Source organism: Patella vulgata, chromosome 9 (assembly GCF_932274485.2).
Source record: "Patella vulgata chromosome 9, xgPatVulg1.2, whole genome shotgun sequence".
NCBI lineage: Eukaryota > Metazoa > Mollusca > Gastropoda > Patellidae > Patella > Patella vulgata.
Genome location: NC_065887.2, coordinates 31,313,391 through 31,338,990, shown reverse-complemented (window position 1 = coordinate 31,338,990; position 25,600 = coordinate 31,313,391). Strand labels below are relative to the sequence as shown.

The 25,600-nt window shown below is 33.5% G+C and overlaps 1 protein-coding gene across 9 annotated transcripts in view; it reads right to left on the bottom strand.

The window, feature by feature from the left end:
• The window catches only part of LOC126807710 (RNA-binding motif, single-stranded-interacting protein 3), a 153,600-nt gene that overhangs the window by 127,927 nt on the left and 73 nt on the right, over nt 1-25,600 (bottom strand). For 5 of the 9 annotated variants that reach the window (XM_050532465.2, XM_050532462.2, XM_050532461.2 and 2 more), the window contains exons 2-3: nt 24,908-24,996; nt 5,665-5,844 (exon numbers count right to left, since the gene is read on the bottom strand). In XM_050532465.2, the coding sequence (XP_050388422.1) occupies nt 5,665-5,844; nt 24,908-24,976 (249 nt within the window). In that variant the 5' untranslated portion in view covers nt 24,977-24,996. Of the gene's footprint in view, nt 1-2,953; nt 3,154-5,664; nt 5,845-13,740; nt 13,957-19,024; nt 19,076-24,907; nt 24,997-25,600 lie in introns of those variants that run through there. The other 4 variants (XM_050532464.2, XM_050532467.2, XM_050532468.2 and 1 more) reach the window with 4 other exon arrangements.

The window sequence follows — 25,600 nt, the reverse complement described above, 5'->3', positions numbered from 1 at the left end:
TCAACTTATAACCCAACTCAAGAAAAAGCCAGGGATGTAATAAATAAACATACATATTTATTAAGAAATAGTAAAAAAATGTCGGAAATATGGGATACAACAAAAATTATAAATTCTTACAAACAACCCCCAAATTTACGACGAATACTTACTTTGTCAAAATTTGATTCTGAAGTCACAGAAACGAGTGTCACAAAGTGTGGGGACAATAGATGTAAAACTTGTGACAACATTATTGAAGGGAAAACAGTAAAAATTAATGGAAATATACATTTTAAAGTTAAACAATCTATGACATGTAAAAGTAAAAATGTTATATATTTGATAATATGTCCAGGTTGTAATAAAGAGTATATAGGCAAAACCGAATCACAACTGAACATAAGGATGAACCTACACAGATCCCACATTGCTAATCCCAAAAATAGAATGATTCCACTAAGTGAACACTTGGATACATGTGGAAAGGGAAAATTTAGGGTATTCCCCTTATATAAACTCAACTGGTCGGATAATAATTCGCTAGAAAATAAATAACGCCATGACGTCATGTAATTGTATACTATCTCATTATTAAATGCCTGATGATCCCCGTAGTGGGTGAAAGCGCTAGCTAAGATGAAATTAGTTTTTCCTTTCTAAAAACCTCATTTTTCTATATACTTTTACCTGAGAGTAGAATCTTTTATTTATTATATATATATATATATATATATATATATATATATATATATATATATATATTGTCTCAATACAAATCTTTACCAAATGAAAACTGTTCTCCAGCCTTAATCAGGGCCAACATCTTCCCACTATGCTAGAGACTTTCCAGTTTAGGATGGGAGCATTAAAGGTGTTGTTGCTGCTGGCAGATTTTGACCCAAATACATGAATAATATTTAAATTCTGCGAGTGTATTGTTAGAAAACAATACTGAAAGGAAAGTACGCAAAATAAACCAGTTGGAATGATTTAGGTTTTCCATGACTCGCCATGAGTAAAAAGATTGACTTTTGCAATTTTTGCAACATGAATATAAGATTCTGCCTAGAAAGTTTGAATTTGAGAAAATCCTGCTTTCTGACAGTAAAACACAAATAAGGGATAATACCTAATTAAGTGATGGATTTAGTTTTTCTGTAAAGAAAAGTTTGTCAGTTACATGTACATGTGATCTTTATACCTTTATAGTGATTATATCTATATCTATTATGTATGAAAGGTTATACTAAGTGTTGATAACAAGGACTTCAAGGTTATTACAGTCTAAATATAAGTCGTCATGTTCATCAAACAGAGATCAAAATCATTCATAAAAAAAAATCAACTTATTTCACAACAGAGAGCTAATTATTTTAAAGAACAGTACCGCAGCATATACCATATCAACTAAAAAATGTATTTCTCTTGTTTAGCTCTCTAAGGCCATGTTCCCAAATTGTTAGCCCTGCAAATTTTAGTTGATGTATACACAGCATGTGTAGCAGTATGCAAACATATATAATATCACAGCAATGTGAACATAGCCCGAGTGTGTTCAGGAGATAGTCATAAGTTATATGTCTATTATTATTATAACAATGATAAGAAAGACATTTATTTAAGATAACTCAGATTTTTTGTCAAACAAATTTTGGTGTTTATAGATTATGTATGCATAAATGATAGTATCCTACAGTAAGGGACACAAAATAAACAAATATACTGGGAGCATATTACTATCTGGAATGCACTGGATAAGTAATTACTAGTATAATAGCTGGTGCACCAGATAATAAGTAATGTGCCACTACTCACATAATAAATAGTTTATTAGTTAGATCTACCACCACTCCTTTATTGCTTTAAGAAATGGAGGAACTGGCAATGGATCAGGTCCTGACATTAACATACTTAATTAACCAAAATAATGCTCTTTTGAGGGTATTTAAAAACATTCATTGTCAAGGCAATATGCGCACCAATCGTTTTCTGATGTGCACTACTAATTATACCTGGCACCTTTTAACTAACTAGTGCATGCTTGTTATATTTGGCATGCTTGTTATATTTGGCATGCACTAGTGAGTTATCTGGCGTGCTTCAGATAATAATAGTTCACCAAATATATTTATTATATTTTGTATCCTTCTCTGTAATATTTATGTTATCTGACTGGTATCAGGGTTATATACATTCAATATAAACTTCCTATATACAACATATACCACTTCATATTCATATGCATTATAAACCTGAACAATAAAATTCAATAATGGTCGTCTCAGAAAGTCGTTGGGAATTCCATAATGTATATAATATATGAGGCAACTTAAATCATGTGATCATGACATAAAAGAAATATTTTTATCAAAAATATTTATGTGATGAAATTCAGTCAAAAATGTCATTGCACACTTTCTCAATTATGAGATACTATGATTGATTTCGATAAAATTGAATAGATCTGTGCCAAGCTTTAACAACTATGAATATTATATATCTTCATGTATATCAAACAAATTATTAACAATATACAGCTTGGATAGTATTAAACCACATTATTTTACTGTAAAATGATCCTGAATGGCAGGAAGCCCACAAATGACAAGCTTTAAGTTAACAATATATAAATATATTATCTAGGGTCTCTGTTTACAAAAATATCATGCAATAATTCATGTATAATAGGTCTGCCTTTTTATCTATGTACATACTACATAATTTCAAAATATTTACATAGGACATTAACTACTGTTTGATTCTTGAATGCAATGGGCTGATAAACTTTGAACTGCAGAAATTATTCAAATATATGCAATCGAATATTACAATTGAATATGTAAGAATATTAATTATTATGAACAGGATTTAACTACTATATATACAGGATATAGTATCGGACATTTGTCTATGTTCATAAATGAATGTTAACAGCGAGGTATAATATAATAAATAAGATAAAGCCTCGTACCTTTTGGAATAGATGGGGAACTACATCAGGTCGGGGCACTAGTGTCGCGTCAGGTCGCGCTGATATTCCGTTTAATGCCATTCTAGGTGCAGTATGCCAGTCAGACTGTCGAGACTGGTTGTAAGAAGTTGAAGTAGTCATAACATACAATACAGGCTGAGTGACTGGAAAACAGCTACACAATATTACTAGGTCAAACTCTTAGACTCTTCCCTATCATACAGGCCACAATGTTGAATAAGACAAACTTCAGTCAACAAAATCAGGTCAGTCAATGTCGTGTCCCTACCAACAGCGTTGTCAGTGTCACAAGCCAGGTGTCACAAGCCACTATGAAGGTTTATTTAAAGTCGATTCTAAGGCTTTATATGTCAATAAATTCAATAGTATATATCTATTTTAAGAAGTAAATTCTATTTTAAAAGGCCATGTTTATTTTACTATTGGTATTATATGCCTACCAAGTTTTAACACCACAATCAAATATTCATGGCCTAATGGATTGTAAGGGCCGTCTCTAAAAAATATATTAATTTCACTTACATATATATTTATCATATATAAGCCACAATTTATTTGCATTTTTAGGACAGAAACTAATTTTTCACATCTTTATTCTTAATCCACGCCAAAATTTACTCATGTTGATTATTTTAATATTTAAATTAATAATTAGAGATACATTCCCGTGTACAAAATGGCTGATTTGATGATATATTTGGACTAAAAACATACTCAAACTAATTAATTTTTCATAATTTTGCTTCAAATCCATCTCAGAACATTGTAATTGCCAAGGAATACCCCTGCTTTAAAAAATCGATCAAAAGAGGTCATGTTTGTGTCACGTGATGTCGGAGGAGAATTCATTGCATACACAAGACGATGTTGTCTTTAATCGCTGACTATTTATTACAAATATCGAATCCTAATTAAATTCTCGGATTATCCACCGGCAGCGTCTTTCTCTGTAATTTTTATCTCAGAAAGTGCTGTACGTCTAACTTTTCATAAAGTTTATCAACATGTACATTAAGCTCTCAATCTCTGCGTGCAACCTTAGACGTCACATGTGCAGATATACTTAATCGTCGGGCTGTCGATTAGGGGAACCCTTACATTTTTGTCCTGTATACGCTCCATGAGTGTTTTTCAGAGAATCCAGTATTTTTCTAGTAAGATTGGATATTTCTACTTTCCATACTGTATACCAAAATTGCCATACTTTTATTGAAAATAACCACCCGATAAATACTTTTCTGGGAACCTCTTTAAGAAACAAAACCAATATAACTGAGTTTTACCCAACACTTATTGCTAGCTTGTTTCTATAATCTGCAGATCTGGAACACAATGCTTCCATTATTTAAAGGAGAAGTCCAAGATATATATTGTGTTGATATGTTTATCTTGTCTGCTACACAATTTCTTTTAGTGTCCGTCCGGATGTATATTTTGATCCAAATCTATTTGGTTGGTATAATTTTTTTGGGGTAAAAAAAAAATCAGTGAATATGGAATTTTTCAGTCAGTAAAATTATTGGGATTCTCATGCTTTCCAACTAATTTGGGCAAACATTTTTCAGCCCTTGCAATTATAAAGGCCCTTGTATGACTGACTAATCCTTTGATATCTGATAAGTAACTTTTGCACACTTCACAATCATGAAGGCCCTTTCTATGATTTTAATATCTGTCTACCAAGATTTTTAAAATCTGTGGTACCACAGTAGATCTGTCTTATCCGTCCCAATAAACATAATATTGATATTAGGTGGTGTAGCTTTAACATGGTATACATAAAGACTGGTATATAAAGATAATAAATAAACACCTGTAGCTGGTAACTCAACTCATACAAACTGGTAATCAGATCTCGCCAACAAATGGCTACCACATTCTATATTGATACAACTCGTTTATAAACCTCACACAAACTTTCCTCAAACGGAAACCTTGGGTTGGTTTGTAAGTTAAACTGCCTTTAGATCTCTTGATGTAAAAGAATTGTGGGTTAAAAATCAAAAAAAGTTATAAGCATTGATCTAATATGAAGTGAAATAGCAAGATACACATACTTCGTACCATTGAACCGAAATAACACAAGTCAGTCAAAAATTTTCAAAAATCTCGTAAAAATAGCACCACTGTTTTTGATGTAAGTAAAGGGCAATAACTCTGCGAATAGAATTATATTTAAATTCAACGTTATTTGAGATGAAAAATGTAGACTCCATTTCCTTAACAACCAAAAGTGAAAGGAGGGACAGGGTTGATGACAGTTTGTGGTCATGTTAACTGTGGGGCGGTAAATCAAATTTTGTTAACTCATGTGACTGACACATCAGAGATATTGCAAATTTTTCCTTAACAGATTACAAAATATCTGTATTGCAATATTAAATTGTTGCACTGAAATGTCTTTAAATAAAAAAAGTTATTATTCATTGAGCTATGTGATCAATGTTTTTATAACTGTGTAGACTTGACTAATGCTGACTGATGTTCTGGCATGATCTGACAGCGGGGAGGGAGAATGCAAGCAAGTTCATTGTGTTCATGTTTATCATAAATAAAAATGCCAATGGGCCTCAACTAAATAAGTATCATTTTATAATGAAAGATTCCCGGTCATACAATATGTAAAACAGTTAAAAGCCTTTTTTCTTGAAATGGTGATATAAAAAAAAATATCCAAACACAAAACTTACCGTGTGTTGAATATAGGTAGCATACGGATTTGTACTAGGTGACTGATATCGAACACCTTGATTTCTGTAATATGTGGATCCTGTCCAACCTGATGGTGTAGGTTGATATATACCACTAGCTGCTGGTGTACCTGATGGCGACATGGTTGTATTCTTTGGGGTATAAACCGCACGAGGCTGCTGTAAAATAAACAATAGTTTTAGATGTGTTAATATGGGAGCGGGGTATGTAGGGCAGTGTCATGCAGAGAGGGGGGCGGAGGGGGCAAATAAAATGGAGCATCTAAATTTAAAATTTTTGAAACTATCGCTGTTAACTTTGTTGTACAAGCTGCCCTACTTAATTTGAATAAAAAGTTTATTTCGCTTTTTTTTTTTTTTTTTAACATATTTCAAATGTCTTCCTTCCTCAAATTTCTGAGTACTAGGCCCTATATTCAAGTCTTGGGGGCATACTATCAAGGAATCAGCCCTGGACATCACCAATTCCCTGCTTGCCACTGATGTGGAGGTGAGAATACACCCAAAGTACTGCTTTGTTTCATCTAAAACAGGTGTATATACAATACACATAGCACATCAGAGTCTTGACTTAGCCAAAATATATCAAAAAGTGGAGTTCACATGTCTTCAACCAAGTATATTTTGGACAGAATATAGACAAGCCAACATATCTCATCACAAAATGCTATGGAAAAAACACCCAATACTAATTTACTCAATTTATATAGCAAAATATAAGTCTAGAAGTAATTAACAGAATTTGTTGAGGCTTATTTGTTTTACTAATTTAAATAATGCATAAAAATTTCATACAGATCGAAAGACACCTTTTCGTAACCGCGTTCACAAGATTCTAAAAATTGAAGCAAGGACCATAACCTCTAGAACAAATTAATGGAAATTGGTGAAATTAAATAGGATTCTTCATCTCACTAATTTTTTATATCACATATAAATTTCAAAACAATTGGATGATAAATGTAGTCTGTAGAGTGTTCACAAGAAATTGTACAGAAAACGACAATATAGGAGAGCATTTCCATGTGGGCGTATAAAAACTAAACAACTAACAGCAAGGTGATAAAAGCATTCTGCTATTTGATGTTGTTAATTTATAATATACAATATGAAATATGTGTTGCAAAAATGCTAATCAATTAATACTCCATTTAATTACTATTCTTATTGAGAATAACAGATTTTTCCCTTGCAAAATAATTCTATTGAGTATTGTTTATTAATCAAAAGTTTTCTATATACATATATAACTAATTGCTTTATGTATTCTAGACATTGGAAACTAGCCAAAACACAGAAATCATTTATCATTTTCTCTAAAACTGATGTTTTGGGTATCGATTCCCTGTAATAATAAAAACTCTAGTTGATATTAATCTTGATGCAAAACTAACTTTTTTCCCAACTATTATTTATATACTGTTTGATCATAATGATGATCTTGTCAGATACATTTAGAGAAAATGTATGGAGTTATCTCCCTATTTACATTAAAAAATTTAAAAAAAAATTCCATTAGTCATAAGGTACAATACCAGCGGCTGCCAGGCAGGATACGCCCACATTTTGAAAGAGATGGATAGAGAACAAGCTAAAAACAAAAACGATTTTTTGTACAATCAGGGGCCATAATCCAGAAAGTTATGGTCTGAAATGCGCAAATATCAAAAGGGACTGAGATTTTTGGAATATAAAGATATGTTTTAAGTTTCATCAAAATTTGATAAAAATTGTGACCTCCAGAGCGTCCATAACCTTTGAATTACATACTTATATACAATTTGCATACAAAGAGCGGCCATTTTGTAGGCAGTTTCATTTCGATTTTCCCAAAATTCCAATTCAACCTTCATTATGGTAGAATAGTGATCTGAATGGTTTTTAAAATCGAAAAAAAAATTGTGACCTCTAGAGAATCCACAAGCTAAAAATGTGATTTTTCAACCAATCAGGGACCATAATCCAGGAAGTTATGATCCGATAGGCGCGAATATTGAAAGAAACCAAGATCTTTGGGCTATAAACATGCATTTCAAGTTTCATCAAAATCGGATCAAAATTGTGATCTCTAGAGTGTCAACAAGCTAAAAATGTGATTTTTCGTACAATCAGGGGCCATAATTCATGAAGTTTCAATCCAATATGCGTGAATATCCAAAGCAACCAAGATCTTTGGGTTATAAACATGCATTTCAAGTTTCATCAAAATCGGCACAAAATTGTGACCTCCAGAGGGTCCACAACTTTGATATATTTTACACTATTTGCGTACGAGGGGCGGCCATTTTGTCTGGCAGTTTTGGTCCGATTTTCACGAAATTCGACCACAAGCTAAAAAAAAGTTGATAATTTGTACAATCAGGGGCCATAATTCAGGAAGTTACGATTCGATATGCGCAAATATCGAAAGGAACCAAGGTCTTTGGGTTATAAACAAGCATTTCAAGTTTGATCAAAATCGGATTAAAATTGTGACCTCTACAGGGTCCACAACCTTGATATACCATATTTTTACACTATTCGCGTACAAGCGGCAGCCATTTTGTCCCTCAGTTTTTGTCCGATTTTCACGAAATTTGAACTCAACCTTCATTACGGTGTAATGGTGATATACTCAAACGTTTTTTTAAGATAAAATAGTGACCTCTGGAGGGACCACAAGCCAAAAACATGATTTTTCATACCATCAGGGGCCATATTTCAGAAAGTGACACTAAGATATGTGCGAATATCGAAAGGAACCAAGATCTGTTAGTTATAAACATGCATTTCAAGTTTCATCAAAATCGGATTAAAATTGTGACCTCTAGAGTGTCCACAAGATAAAAATGCAATTTTTCGTACAATCAGGGGCCATAATCCATTAAGTTATGGTCCGATACATGCCAATATCGAAAGAAACCGAGATCTTAAGGAGATAAACCTATAGTTCAAGTTTCGTTGAAATCCGATAAAAATTGAAATCCAGGTGTCTTTAGCAATTTCACTTCAAATTCAGGTAAACCTGCCAAAGCCCCAGCTTCAATAATTTTAAAGCACCTAGAAATTTATTTACACTTTTCCCCCATTTACTGCATGCACTTTACCAGAATATAATTATGAACTTAAAGTAAAAATAATTCTAAAAAAAAATAATGAATTTACAAGGTATCAAAAATAACAGAATTTGTTTTCTCTAATTTATGTTGAGATCCCAAAGTTACTATATTAACTGGCAGCCATATTTAAGTTGATTCCTGGGGAGTAATTATAGTAGAGCTATCATATTTTTCAGGTATTTATAACCTCAAGCTGTAAATCTTTCAGACTATCTTTCTCCCCCACCCCTTCCTTCAACTAACGTCAATGTAATCTAGATTAACAGCTGAATAACATTTATCTTAGAACAACCAGATATACGAGGCCATCACAAAATGAATCTCTGTTTCAAATTACTTTATGAATAGGACTAAAAGACACTGAATTTATAAATTCTGTAAAATGTAGGTCTAGTATGAGTTTATTTCATTATCAACAGACATTATTTTTGTTGGCTATTTGGTGCTGCCCCCCCCCCCTCAAAAGAAACTAGGCTAATCATAACAAACTGATAATAAAACCAACTACCAATAGTCTCTGTTTTGGTAGGGTCTTGTTAATTTTGAGAAATGCTGTCAAATTAATTAATTAATTCAGGTAGTAGACTTTGATTAGGGTGAAGAGGTGAGGGAGGGGGGATGGGATGCAGATAATATGAATTCATTTTTAAGAAAGGTCATAATAATTTCAGTTAAAATAACTATAAAAATGAATCTGTAAGGAACGTATAATAGTTTTACTAATAGTAAATGCAGGAGAACCATACCACATACAAATAGAAACCCAGCCAGAAGACAAACCTTTATACAACACACACAATACACAGACATTGCAAGCAATAAACAACAAAATTTTATTCATTTTAGATGAATGAATCCGGGGATAAAAGATTACTTATTGGAATAATATTAATCTCAGCTCGATCCAAATTTTCCACCTGTTTTAATCCCCTTTTCATAGAAACAAAGAACTTGTTAGGGTGGCCTATTACATATGTATGTAAACAAACTGGTTGATGGTGACTACCATAAGACGTAAGAAGATGATTTTACCAGATGTGCTCTGTCTCTGTTTATGATTCATTCATGATTCTGTGCACGATTTACAATAAAAATAAAAACCTTCCGTGAAAAGAGTGCATTAAGCAAGATAGCGTTCTTCATATCTTAAAAATTAAACGAATTGGCATGTATAATAAATAGATAGCCTTGTCTATGGTTTAAAAACTTAAATGGATATAAGTTATAAATACATTATTTATATTTATCTAAAGCAGATATATATCTTATATAAACAATTTTTCTATGACTTAAGATATAAGTCACATTATTCGCAGTATAATGTCTGCCTCTTATTTTTACCTAGGTATATGCATATATGAACATGTACCTACATGTATGAAGATAAAAGGATCAAAATTAATAGTATATAAAACGCTGTATACTACGGTATTTAATCCTATATGAGCGAAATGTTATTGAGAATCATTCTTATCATTAAAAATATACTTCTATTTTTGTAGGTATACGAACATGTACCTATGAACATAAAAGGATCAAAAGTAATAGTATATATAAAAAACTGTATACTACGGTATTTAATCCTATATAACTAAAATGTTATTGAGAATCAGCATAAACATTTCATTCTTATCACTGAAAATATATCTCTATTTTTATAGGTATACGGTGCAATTAAATAGTTAATCTATCCATGATAACAAACTTTCATTTCATCCTTGTAACTTTATACAACTTAGCGAGGAATCAATATTTGTTAGCGTCTATAAATTGGCTTTAGATCCTGTGCATTTAGGCACAGACGCCTGTAACGTGGAAAATCTCTTTCAAAAATAACATTAAGCTCTGACTAAGTATAATTATTAATGTCTAATGTCTATTACATTCTTGTTTGTGTCATCGAGGTTATCAAATAACTGGTCTGAAACCGATTTTCTAATCCAAGGGAAATAACTTGTCTAAAACTGATCGTCTATCAGTAGACATAAATGGTGAGAAACAGTTGTCCAACTATATTGTCTGCGATATCACCTTGGTGGAAGCGGACGTAAAATACAACTAACTCATACACATGTCCAACTATACGTGGGATCATAGTCCACTTCCCTACATTCTGTCAAACAGTTGCAATACTCACTAATTCTCTCTAGTTAGACAATGGAATATATGATAACAGTTAAAAATGACCATGTGATTTGAGATTTGCACTGTTTGAGACACTAGAGGGATCTGTAGTTTCGAGCGCTCAAAGTGCTGCAGGGTTCTAGGAATCACAAAAGACTGATGAATGCTATTAATGCAAAATATGTTACCTTCTATCAAGCAATTTAAATCAAATGAAATAAAAAATGTTATAACTATTATACAAATGATACTGATAAATGTTACCTCATCATTAACGGTATTACCATCATAAATCTTACTAGTTTACAGATTAATAGGTAATTTGGATATGAAATCTGTCACTCAAAGATTCTGAGAAGCAATTAGTGATTCTCGAGATTTCAAAATGACAGAAATATGAGCATGACTGTGAAAGTGTATACATTTAAGCTCCTAATGAATGTTTCTTATGTAATAACAAGCCAACAGTGAGGCTGATGTCCTCCGCCGAAATCCCAAAATAAATAGATGACACATTAATTAATCGCACAATCAAACAGATCATCAACTATACACTAAGTTTCATCACTCTCTATCAGATAGAATCAAAGTTATCTTGTCCCAAATGATCGACCAATGAAATTTCTTAGCTCTGTTTAGCTTTAGCGTGAAATGTTAATCATTGAACTCAGTCAAGACATTCACCTAATGAACATCTACATCAAGTTTAAACATTCTACCTTAATTAAAACCAGAGTTGTTATGTTCCAAACTCTTGACCAATCAAATTGCTTATCGCTCCTTCGCCCAAGCAGAAAATTATTATCGAACTTAGTCAAGGTAATGATATAATGAATCTATACTCGGAGTTTCATCACTCTCACTTAATTAAAACCAAAGTTATGGTGCCCCAAAGTATCAACCAATCAGATTGCTTATCTCTGCTTACCAGAAGCAGACAATCTTTATCATCAAACCCCATCAAGGTATTGACCTAATAAACACCTACACCAAGTTTGAACTTTATAGCTCAATTAGAAGGAGAGTTATTGTGTTCCAAAGTCTTGGCCAATCAATTGCTTATCGCTCTGCTTACTCTAAGCAAAAAATCCTCATTATCGAACTTAGTCAAGGAATATACACCAAGTTTCATCACTCTCACTTAAATAGAACTAAAGTTATTGTGTCCCAAAGCATCAACCAATCAAATTACTTATCTCTGCTTATCCTAAGTAGAAAATGCCCATCTCCGAACTCCATCAGGGCATTGACCTAATAAACACCCACACCAAGTTTGAACATTCTAGCTCAATTAGAAGGAGAGTTATTGTGTCCCAAGTCGGACGGACAGACAGACAGACAGACAGACAGACGGACGAACCCATTTTCTTTGAAAGGCGGGGGACAAAAAAGAAAGTAAAAATCGGCCAGAAAAAGATAGGATCGAGCGAGAGAGAGAGAGGTCCACTCGACACAAACTAGGTCATTTCGGGACTAAAACATGGATCAATTTTTGTTCAAAAATTTGCTTTGAAACGCCGGGGACAAAAAAGAGAGTAAAAATGGACCAGAAAATGATAGGATCCAGGCAATAAAACATACGCCCACAGCCGCCAAGTCATCCAAACCCAAAACTTTACATAATGGTTGAAATTTGTATGCCGATAAACTATTTCCCAGATTCTTAAAATTGATATAGTCAAATAATTATGATCATTTGTCACAAGGTATAAAGAGAGAGAGAGAGAGAGAGAGAGAGAGAGAAAGAGAGAGAGAGAGAGAAAGAGGTCCACTCGACACAAACTAGGTCATTTCGGGACTAAAACATCAATCAATTTTTTTTCAAAAATTTGCTTGCGCGTAGGGGTATTTAGCAGTGAGAGGAAACCGGAGGACCCAGAGAAAACCCATGAGGTTGGACAGGCGACCCTACTCCTCACATACAACCAGGGAATCGAAACCACACCAGTTAGTTAACTCAATGACAGACCTTAAAATACAGCATGCAATTGCTAAACATTCAACCATCCACCCCCACACAAGGTATAAAACTTTCAAGTAGGGCATATGACATTTGCTAAGAACATTAATTAAGAGACTTCATGGAATCAATAATCTGAACAAACCACATAAATTTGTCCAGAAAGTGTTTACCAAGTGAGCAAGGGTGATAACACTAGAAGTAATTACCGACATTCATATAACAATGTATACAAATATCAAGCAGATCAAAAAATAACATTTGTTGCAGGAGAGATTACATGGTTCTACATGTGATTACAGATAATGGTGATCGATATGGAAAATAATAAATATATCTGTCACGTATACCACAACAGAAACGTTAGAAAAACAATTTAATTGCATTACCATGGTGAACAAGTTACCACCAAAATATGCCAATATTGGGAATACATTTTATTGTAAATCTTTAGTTTACCATGTTTCATAGTCTGTGATGACTGATGATTACAATAAAATTATAATAAAAAGCAAAAATAAATATATGTAACATGGCTAAACCAGAACAGAAGAAATCATTAATTCAATAAAAAATACATACTGATAAAATATATAAAGTTAACAGAATACAAAAATATAGTTTCCAGCTAGGTATTATATATCTTGCATAAATATTGAGGATGTCATAATATAAATTCATTGTGGAAGATTTATACTTCTGAATATGAGACAGTCAAATAATATCTGAAGTAAGAAAACTTTGAAACAAAGAATTCTATCAATAATGAAAATATCAAAATAAACTAAACTTATAGGTAGTATTCAACATGGCTCCCTTACCTACCACACCCAAGAAACATTATAGAAAGAATAAAGACATCAATAAACGTACCTGAACATAGCATTCGTACATTTTATCCCCCTGCTAGATCTAACACAAATAATTCCAAAAATATGTAAATCAGGGTATCCACATATTACAGATTGCGAAATTCACCAGGTAATATCCACCAGAATCACAAGAAAAATGCCGCCTATATGATGGTTTAATAGGAATGAAAGTTAGGGAAGATATAAGTAAATATATATGTCAGGGGTATATCTATATTATATACATATATATAGAAATAGGTAAAGACAGAAGTCAGGGAGAATCTTTACAACTTTCACTCTTCTTGTCTTGTAATAACATCATGAGACCGTACATATGGTAATAACATCGCAGTAAAACTGACAATACTTGTTCAGCACTATTGCCTGAGGATATGTTAGATTACATTTATTAAGCAAGTAATGTCTACAAGTTTGAATATCTAATGCACATTTTAGAACTTTCATAAATAGATTTTACTTACACAATATGAATGTATGTATGCATTATAATTGGGTGTGGTGCGTCATGCAGGCTAAACATTTTTGCCCCTGGGCCACTATCAAATTATGAAAAATATATAGACAGTTCAATTGCTATGCCACAATTTTGCATAATTCTTCCATTGGATTTTCTTCTTGTTTCCCAGTTTGGACTATTTTTCATTATGCGGTTTTATTTATAACACTATGGTTGGTGCCAACTAGTGGTATGGCAGTCAGAGGTCGTGACCCCTGATTTAGGTAGGATATCTGTAAAAATAATCAGAACTACCAGAAGTCTTTAAAAATAAACTGTATTGGTACCATCCATAGCAAGATAGTACTAGCAGGTTGTCTTAGTATAATGAACATGAACCATTTTATGGTATTACTTTCTGCTATGATCCATATCCAGTTTTAGACTGTACAGAGTCCTTAGGTATCAAGATAAAATCATTTGTATACTTTTATTTTGTTCCAATTCCTACTGCAGTTAAGTGAATTTATTTGCATCAATCAAAATGGACCATTCTCAAATTTAATAAATTTTACTCTTAGTCTACAATTACCAGTAAAATTTATTTGATGTGTAACTCAAACAGAAAATGTTCTTTTGTTAGCCAGACACACCCTGTAACAAAATTAATTACTGAAACTAAAATAATGCTGTTTAGATGCTATAACTAAAAAGATCAGACTGTATGGTGGTTTCAGCACTTCCGAGATGCTAAAATGCTAGACGGCCATTTAACTCTGGGAAGAAATTATTGGAAATCAGTTAATCATGTCATGCCATACCAATCAATATAAATTTAAATAGGTCCAATAATAAATGTAGCCTCTGTCGTGGCTAACAGTGTGGTATTAGGGAGCATAATTAGCAGAAATCAGTTAAATCCAATGACCCTTTTCATCTCACTATATAAACAATATAAACAGTTTTTCAATAACTTCAGCCCTTATAGATACATTAGTTAAGACCGAAATCTGCCTTTTGCAAGTCTTTGAGACTTCAGATGTTATAGAAATTATTAATAAGACCTTTAGTTACACGATAAGCTCAAAATCAACTCTGTAGACCGTCGGATGGCTTGGACACAGCTTGGATTTAAACAGTCGTTCATTTAATAATTAAATCAATAAATGGCTGACCAAGCTGAAGTTTATCGGACATTACCAGACGTCACTATCGGATATTGTGATAAAAGGCCTGTCAGTCGAGGGTATCGATCGGCAATTCTCGGAGACAGTGCAGAGACAGTTGATGCCTATTTATAGTCCAAACTTCCAGAGGCGTAGCCGTGAAATATATATTGGGGGGGGGGGGGGTCCGCAACTCTAACCCCTAACCCTATTTTAAAACCCCTAAAAAATATAAACAAACACCATGTGGCCATGCTGTCTACACAACTCGTTTGCTGTCTACCAAGACACCGCGTGCAAAGTATTATGGTTACGTGGCTCGCTGAGCGGGCGATAAATATTTGGTTTAGGTGATAATGTTTTTGGGTACCTACATGCGATTCACTCTGATAAGTGACAGAAAAAAATGAACTAGACACAATTTTATGGAACACAGTTACTTTTCATGTTTCAAGGATGATTCTCTCTGTGTTTTATTTTAGCAATGTAAACCATATTGGGATATGTACAGGTTTTATACAGATAGAATCTTAACTAATCCTAATGATTGTTGTAAATAAATAGGAGTTAGGGTTTACTATGTAAATTTTTTTGGGGGGGTCCAAGTATATTCAGACCCCCCCCCCCCCCCGAATAACAATTGGGGAAGTCGGACCCCCCGAACGCCCCCCCCCCATGTGTGACGCCAATGCAAACTTCCAACAGTGACAACTTCGTTCAGAATAAAGTCATTTGACTGAAATTTTCAATATTTTCTTTTTTTATCATTTTTTTTTAAAATTATAATAGCAAGAATGGCCAACATTTTATTAAACTCTTAAAGATACATTATGGGACATTCGATAACGAATTGGCAGTTCTCACTATAATAGTTAAAAACTAGATAATGTAAAGGCAATTTGCTGAAAATTTCAGTCAAATTGATCCACTACGAACCGAGAAATAAGCGATCGAAAGTTCCTCTTGGCCTCGGTCATCATTACTAAAGTCGGTACGACAAAAATCATAGTCTCGAATATCCATTTAATCGTTAAATCGAGAAGGAAAGTTAGGCAGCAAATCAGATCATAATCCAACAATTATCGCAGGCTAGCATTGACATCGAGAGTTGATTATGGTCTGGATACGTTAATTAATGTCTAATTAATAGTTTATATAACATTTCATGCCTAAAGAAAGACCTACAATAGGCAGATTTAGCTCTTGCATAATGTATGTTTAACTAATGTATCTTTAAGGGTCACTTTCTATGTATGATGTATGCATTCACGATGATGAGAACGTTGGTCGAATGCAAATGTAATGGGACGGTTTCCAAGAAAGTGGTTCCGGACTCGAGAAAACGTGCGCAGAAAAAAAAAGTTACTCAATGAGCTACTTTTCAGCAGCATTTTTCTTGCATAAAATGTGCATGTGCGTACTCGACCAGATGTTTACATTCTGGCGCATAAACACTGGTTCTCTTCCACTAAGTCAATCAACCTTGTTGCTGCAGATTCAACTTACAAATGGCTGAATTTTTGGACATGGTGTTATTATAAAAGGGCTCCATGCTGTATAGAGAAACCCTCACATATGAGTATGACATCATTTACATGGGGTTCTCAAACTTTTCAGCAATTTTTCTGTACACATAGAAATACAAAAAATCCACTGGTGAAATCGCATACATGGATATGGAAGAGTTGTTAAGTAACGTACGTTCTGGTTGATTTGAGGGATTAGCCAATCAAATGATATTTTAGGCTGATTACTTAGTGTGTGGGTAGACATTCGCAGCGATAGAAAACAGATGTCAATGCTTTAATGAAATGATTGACGTCATATGGTCGAGAGCCTCATATGACCCCTGACATAACCTCCAAATACATGATCTTCATGTAGTGGAAGCCATCGAAAGATTAAAAAAAAAAAAAAAAAAATATAAATCTATGTGACTTGAATATGTTCATTATCTTTATATCTTAAACTGCATGATCTATTACTAGCAATTGTGATTGAATGAACTCCTAATTGTAAGTGTGTGTAAACACATTCTGCCTCTTGTTTGGCACCCTTCAATACTTAATACTGTTCTGCTCTGACTGGGCTAATGAAGACAAGCATATGCCATATAGTGTGCTATAAGGGAAATTTTGCCTACACATCGAATTCCAAATACCAAGGGATCTTTTACGTGCATGTCAATGTGTACACGCAGCTGTTCTTGTCAGTCCCTCAGTCCTGCACCACTGACAAGGGGAAACCAAACCGGAAACTTCAATACTTAAAGCTATTCATTCATTATCTGTAGCTTACTAATTACTAGCAGGTGCACCTACTTTCTTTTTTTTTTTATCTTACCAGAGTGTACATGCGATAATGAACTATTATGTGCTAGTTATCATCTGATTTTATTCTGTACTACATAGTGTGCACTACTTATTATCTACCATAATTAACTACTAGGTGTTAGTTATTATCTGCTGTGTACTAGTTTGCTATAACTACTCTTTATATAATGACTAGTATAGTGCCACAGTTAAATATTTTTCAGTTTATGTCTCTGCATGTTATCTCCACTAAATAATAAATTTATTGGGATATTAGTATAGTGTAATTAATGTAAATTTGATCGAAGAGGAAACAATATTATGAAATTAAACATAACCTGTTCAGATGCTTATTTTCAAACCAGTTCATAATCGCTGGGGCTTTTAAGACAGCATTGTGTTGCGTTCACATGTACTATATAAGCCAAAACAGTTTAACTATTCTGACCTCTTTGGATAGGAGGGAGTTAACTATGCATGGGTAGCTTTATATTCTTTATTCGGTTCTCGCACGCCTTCGATAACATTGGCACTGCCTGACCCCGATATTTTCACTTGAATACAACTTACTGCGTACTGCACTTGCTCATAGCAAGCTGGAGCCGGGGTTTTTAAGCCAACTCGTTCAGACGGCCAAGATGAACCATTTTAAAATAAAAAGCCTTCTCGAAGACAGGTATCGGGCTGGGTTTTTTAAACTGGTTTATTTGCCCCACATTTGCGTTCAGATGCTTAAGTTAAACTGGTTGAACGATCCCCGGGGTTTTTAAACCAGTTTAACTTAATAAGTGTCTGAACGGGCTTATATATTCTATTGTAGATTTAGCCCTCCTCCTATCTATATGTATACCAGTAAAATAATATACTTGATTTTACTACTGAACATAACACCTTGTTGTATTTTATGAATGAAATCCATGCAGGTGAATCTTGAATAAATTAAGAATTTGATGAAAATGTACCATATCTAGACAAGACCAATGTTCATTGTTAAATCAGGTGCTTTATTAAAACATGTAAATTTAATGGGGTTAACTGTAACATGTTAAAATACTTCAAATTTTTGTCTGGGTGTGACAGTATGCATATTAGATAACAATACCAACTTGTTTATTTTATCAATATAGATTTGTTATTTTACTTTTCTTCTGTTAGAAGATGAGACATTTATGAATAAATAATTTCAACATCACGATGAAGGTTCTTTAATTATTTGGGAAGAGGATCAGTAAGACCTACGCCCCCTCTCCATCCCTATATGGATACATGTAGCAACATGCTCTAATAAACTATACAGTGTTCTGCGATAAAGTTGCTCAGTAAAAACACAGGCTAAAAATAAAAATGTATTAAAGGCAGTTTACATACCATCAAGTACGGCTGCTGGATTTCATAAAATTCCATTTAAAATGTGAATGTTGAGTTAAGGATTACTCCTAAATTAACCTCATATATTGATATAAGTGTATATGTGTTAAAATAGGCTGAGTTAACTTTAATGCATGTATAGAGATAAGCCGGGAATTAAATTTCAAGTGAAACAAATATTTAACCTGGTAGAATTAGGACTAGGGGTGTAATGTTATGAAGTCACACGTCTGGATGTATCATATTACAGTACAGTGGAGGTAGATATATCACAGTCAGTACTTCTACCTACGTACATCATCACACCCATATGCCTTTCTGATCTATTCCATCTTTCTTATAATTTTTTTTTACATTATCTTTTTTTAAATTAATGGTCAAACTTGAAAATTCTATCCTAAAAAATATTAATTTTCAATGGTTGAACTTTAAAATTATATCCTAAAAATTTTAAAGCAACATCATAATTAATAGTCTAACAGAAACATTTTTATCATTGACTTTAAATGATAAAGATAGGCTGTGAGGCAATGAAATATATGTTCACAGAATATTCATTGTCTTGTGGGTAAATGGGGCATTTAAAAGTCACCACCGGTACCAGCGTCACAGCGTGTGATGGTTCCTGGTGTGTGATTACCGTTTAGTGCACGCGCAGTTATATGAGTCAGCTCACACCGTTATCGACACGGTGTGCATTAACTCCATGTGATAGGATTTCTCCTAAGATTTTCTTACGGTCAAATAGGTTTCTACACTATAACCTACCAATATCAAATTTTATAGTATTACTATATCAGTAGAGGGTGTTGAGTTTCTATAGTTTGTTTATTTCGATAAAAAAGTAGAAATACAAATTGACTATTAAGTTGCGGATTCACCAATAATATGAGCCGTAGCAATTCATGTTGATGGAAAATCTCTGGTAGTGTGACGTCAGAGTGGTATTTTGCCAGGAGCGTACGTTTCCCGTATATAAACGGTAAATTTGCTTACATTTCGATAATTTTTGAGTCTGAATCTTTGCAGATATTGAGATTGATATTAAACTATTACAACACATATGCTAGTAATACATTTAAATAAAATAGTAATTCAGAATCGTAGACTGAAGGGGGCTATATTTCAGCCGCCGGCTGTCAGATTTCACACTAAAGTCACGTGACCTGAAATCCCTAATATGAGTAATAAAACAGATAGGCTATATTGTGAAGTTGTAAAAATTTTAATAAGAAGTACAAATTAAAATAACAATGATACAGACAAATCCCAATCATATAAAGGCCAATATTCAACGTACAAACTAGTTAAATATTAAAACATCAAAAAGTGTAACTACTAATCACTAAAAAAAAAAAAACCAGACGATATCAATTTCGTGTAGCTACTGATCACTAAAACAACAGCTAATCACGATAACAAGTATATTTATTAATGACAAAACTTTAATCAAATACGTAATTCTTTTTCCTGAACTGATCAGGAACCATCTCACACCGGAAGTAGATATAGTTTGGTTGTTAACGCTATAACAATAGTTTCAGACATGCGCAAGTGCCCAGGAGCAAACACACACAGGGAGTCAATTCAAACTGTTACACCGGTATGTACTTATTGATCAAGGAATGAATTATAATAATAATTCTACTATTCTACAAGCCAGTACATTCTTCATAAAGTTTGTATTATGCTTGTATGTGTTTAACTGAATAACAAAATCAATTCTAATCTAAATTTCATTTGATTGAGCCACAGTGGCTAAGTGCCAGTGGGTAAGACGCTGGCTTGCTAGCCTACACGTCGCGTGTTCGATCCCTGCATTGGCCAAGAAAGTTCATCAGAATTTTCTGACATGGTTTGCCCTTGTCAATAGTGCAGGACAGATGACCTGACCGGGACATCTGTCCAGTCATTCGGATGTGATGAAAAACCAAGGTCCTATTTATATATTGGCGTGCACGTAAAGGATCCCTTGGCAGTTGGTTTTACCCTCATAGCACACTGTATGGCGTATGCCCATCTTCATTAGCCAGTCGGAGCAGAACAGTAGGACGTTAAACCCCATTTCATTTCATTTGATTTCTAAATTTCATTTGATTTTTTTTTATCATACTATCAATAGTCTTCATTCTACAAAGATATGACCAGATTATTTTTTTATCATACTATCAATAGTCTTCATTCAACAAACATATGACCAGATTAAATAACAACTGTCTGTATGTTAAAATTGTGCATATTTTAGACTTTTTAAATACATGTGAACCATCTGTCTAATTGTATGACAGAATATATTACTGTAAAATGATAATGAAAGAAAGTCACTTTTAAAGTCTTTAATTAAAAAACATTTTCAAAGGCTACCGAATAATAATTCCAAATATCAATATTGACTTTTAAAACAAGTAAGACTTTTAAAATAAATATTATATTTTATTTACACAGTAGCCCACAGTAATCTTATCAGGACTGTATCTAAAAGAAACTATGATATTTATCTATGTATAATTTATGCAAAATGACTGCACAGCATAATATAATATATTCATATTTTCATGATAGCTGATTGTAAATATAGAACAATGTGTTAAATGTACAGATCAGTGCATTTATTATACTACATTATTCTCAATATTCTATAGGCTTGTGTTTAAATCCTGGATGTTGAGAATTACTTCAAAATCGATCAGTAACTCTACAACCTGGTTGAAGAATGGGAAAGAAAGAGAAATGGGGTTTAACGTCCACTCGACATAAACTAGGTCATTTTGGGACTAACATATGGTTTAATTTTATTTCAATAATTTGCTTGCGCGTAGGTTCTTTAGCAGTTGGAGGAAACCGGAGGACCAGGAGAAAACCCACGAGGTTGGACAGACAACCCTACTCCTTGTCACATACAACAGGGGATTCGAAACCACGCCAGTTGACTCAATGACAGGTCTTATGATACAGCGTGCACATGCTAACCATTCGGCTGGTTGAAGAATGGAAAGTTTTATGATAAACCAATAAAAATTCCAAATGACTATTTATATATGCTTACATTTAAAAATTATGTTTAAGTATGTCTCTGTTGTCCATCAGACTTTTCTTGTGAACACAAAACTTTTTAAATACTATACAGTTCTTGTCTGATTGTTTTCAAATTAATAGGGATTGTTCATTTTGGTTAATGAATGGAGCAATGTCCAAATGTTTTCACCAATTTTGTATACCGTACATACCATAGTGTTCTTTATGCCAAATTGGCATTTATAGTTAAAAGTGCAATGTTTTTGCTTCAAAAATGTCCCTCAAAATGCAATTTCCAAGCAAGGGAATTTGTGCAATACACGAGTTATGTCCCTTGGTTACACCTTCCAAACTTGTTTTGAAATCGCATTTTAAGGACCATTATTGACACAAAAACGCTACAATTGTTAATAATATATAATGACAATTTAGTAAAAGAACGGTATATTATCAAATATTGATATAAATTATTATTGTTTAAGTTGAAATAACGGTGGATTTGGGTAGATTTGGGTGAAGAAGGTCAAATGCTGAAGGGTTATTCCATGTCAAGTGGGTCAATATTCAGAAATTTGGGAAAACCCCCTCAAAAATATTTGAAAAAAATATGTTATTGTACGTGAAAAAACTAGAAACTGTCCAAAATAGGTGGCCCGTAGCTTGAAAATTGACTGAGTGAGATATGGCATTTGAGTTTCATGAGTTACCAATAAGTTTTCATAACGAAATATGTACCAATAATTTACTTGAGTTTCAGATATCTTATTTTTACCTTTCTAGTGAAGATATACAAAGCAAATTTGGTAGTCTTAAAGAACTTTTTGTGTAGAATACGAATCTGCAATCAAATTACAGGTGAGTGGTAGGGTTCGCATGCTACTTGGCCATGAAATTATGAAATCCCCAAAACATTGTTGTAAGTGTATTTTTTCTGGATTTTGTAGTGCTCCCGGAGCCACAAAGTAATAGATATAGACCCAAATTTTGGCCTATCCAGAGATTACCAGTAGTACTACATAAGAAACATATGAAAACGCACCAGTCTTCACTAGATTCCCAGAAAATTGGCCTCGAATATGGTTTTCAGACACAAATTTTCAAAAATTGCCTCATATTTTCGAGCCGAAAGAACCTGGTAGATGAGCACTTAAAAATCTGAAACTTAGTGTAATTATAGTTACATGTAGTAGTAATGTCTCAAACATATGTTAAAGCCATTCTTGTCCCATGCCATCTGTGTTTCCATGTCAATTATCACCCAATGAATTAAACCATACCCCCTTTAATTTTGCTGAAATTTTGTTTATATTAGGGCTGAAAAGGCTGATATCCCAATTTTTAGCTTGATCCGACTAACGGCTCCCGAGATACAGTCCACCCAATTTTGGGGATTTCATCCAAAATGGGCGTGGGCGTGGGCGCCATTATTCAAATGACCATAACCTAGTAACCAATAGGTTAAAATTGCTGGAATAAGTATAATTTATGGAAAGAGGATGACTTGCTGTTTGAATCATATAGGAAAGTCTGCAGCAGGGTACTGTATGTATCCTCAGAGTTTATCCATGAACAAAACCCTGCAAAGAAACTGATTTTCTGCCTTAAGTGTGAATATTTTACTTGATTTTACATGGTTATAAAAGAATTTATATTATAACTCCAATTGTTTGACATTGTGTAGAAAACATGTTGAGCTAAACTTTTCATGAAAGTTCATCTCAAAGTCACACTGTATGGTCTACAAGGAAGGTCAAATTCAAAGTCAAAAGGTCTTCACTCTTTAAAACGCACCTGGATGTCAAAAATAAGTGTAGATTTAGAATCCTTGTAGAATTCCTATTCCAGAAATACTTATTCCAGCAATGTTGACCTATCTTATACTGGGTTATGATCATTTGAATAATGTCGGCCACACCCATTTAGATGAAATCCCCAAAATTGGGTAGACCATATCTCAGGAACTGTTAGTCAGATGAAGGTTTTTCAGCCCTAATAAACATATAAAACAAATTTCAATAAAACGAAGGGGGTACGGTTTAACTCATTGGGTGATAAAAATCGAAAAAATATTGAGATGGCATGGGATAATAATGGTTTTAACATATATTAGAGACATCAGTACAAACTAAAATTTCACCAAGTTTCGGGTTTTTAGGTGTTCATCTACTGGGTTCAGTCGGCTCGAAATACGATAATTGACATTGACTGACCCAAAACACAGATTGTGAAAAAATATCAAGAAGGCATGGGACATGAATGGCTTTAACATATGTTGGTGACATTAGTACAAATTAAAATTACACCAAGTTTCAGATATTTAGGTGCTGATCTACGCAGGTTCTATCGGCTCAAATACACAAGGCAATTTTCGAAAATTTGTGTCTGAAACCATATTCGAGGCCAATTTTCGGGGAATCTAGTGAAGACTGGTGCGTTTTCATATGTTTGTTATGTAGTACTACCGGCAATCACTGGATAGGCCAAAAATTGGGTCTATATCTATTACTTTGTAGCTCCTGGAGCAGTACAAAATCCAGAAAATATACAATCTGATTGCAGATTCATAAACTACACAATCAGTTCTTTAAGACTACCAAATTTGAGTTGTATATCTTCACTAGAAATTCTAGTAGAAAGGTAAAAATAAGATATCTGAAACTCGAGTAAATTATTGATACATATTTTGTTTCGAAAACTTATCGGTAACTCATGAAACTCAAAAGCCTGTATCTCAGTCAATTTTTCACAAATTGTGCACAGTTTCTAGTTTTTACATGTACAATAATATTTTTTCTAGATTTTTTTGAGGGGGTCGATTCCCATACTCCTGACCCACTTGACATGGAATGACCCTGAATGAATACTCACCATCATGAAATTTATATATGGTGGTTCAGATGGTACTGGTATCGGTACATGCATTCCACTGCCAGCCATTACTAATGGTAACCATCATCCTGTCAAGACATTACAAAATACAATTAAAGTGATAAAATGATATTCAATGAGATTCATAGTTACAGGTACCGGAGGTCGAGCCAGTCTATAACAGGACCCAAGCTACTTTGCCAGGAAACATCACATCAGTCATTAAAACAGTCTGTGAAGGTTATTGCATTTTTGGTAAACTTGCATTTGTGGGAAATATGACACATACACTAATATGTGCAGTAGAACTCTCATCCCTGACTGATGTTATTCAATCTAAATGTACTGGCTTTGCAAAAGATATAAACTAATTCAATTGTTTTGACTTTTTCAAAGTAGGCTGAGACTTAAGAATTGTGAATTTCAAGACAGAGAAAGTATAAAACCCATAGACAATCTTTCAATCTGATACAATAGGGGCCAAGATGGTGCCAGAGATTCCTGAGAGTGAGGGTACCGTAATACACCGTTGCCATTATAAATTTATTCTGGCCTTGCCCTCATTATTATTTGGATATTTCTGTTTTTCTTGGTTTTGACATACTCCTGTTTGCCATTAAGCCTATTCTCTGTAATACCCTGTAACTAAATGTTACCTAATTACTTTAAGTAATAACTCAGTCATTTGTTTGA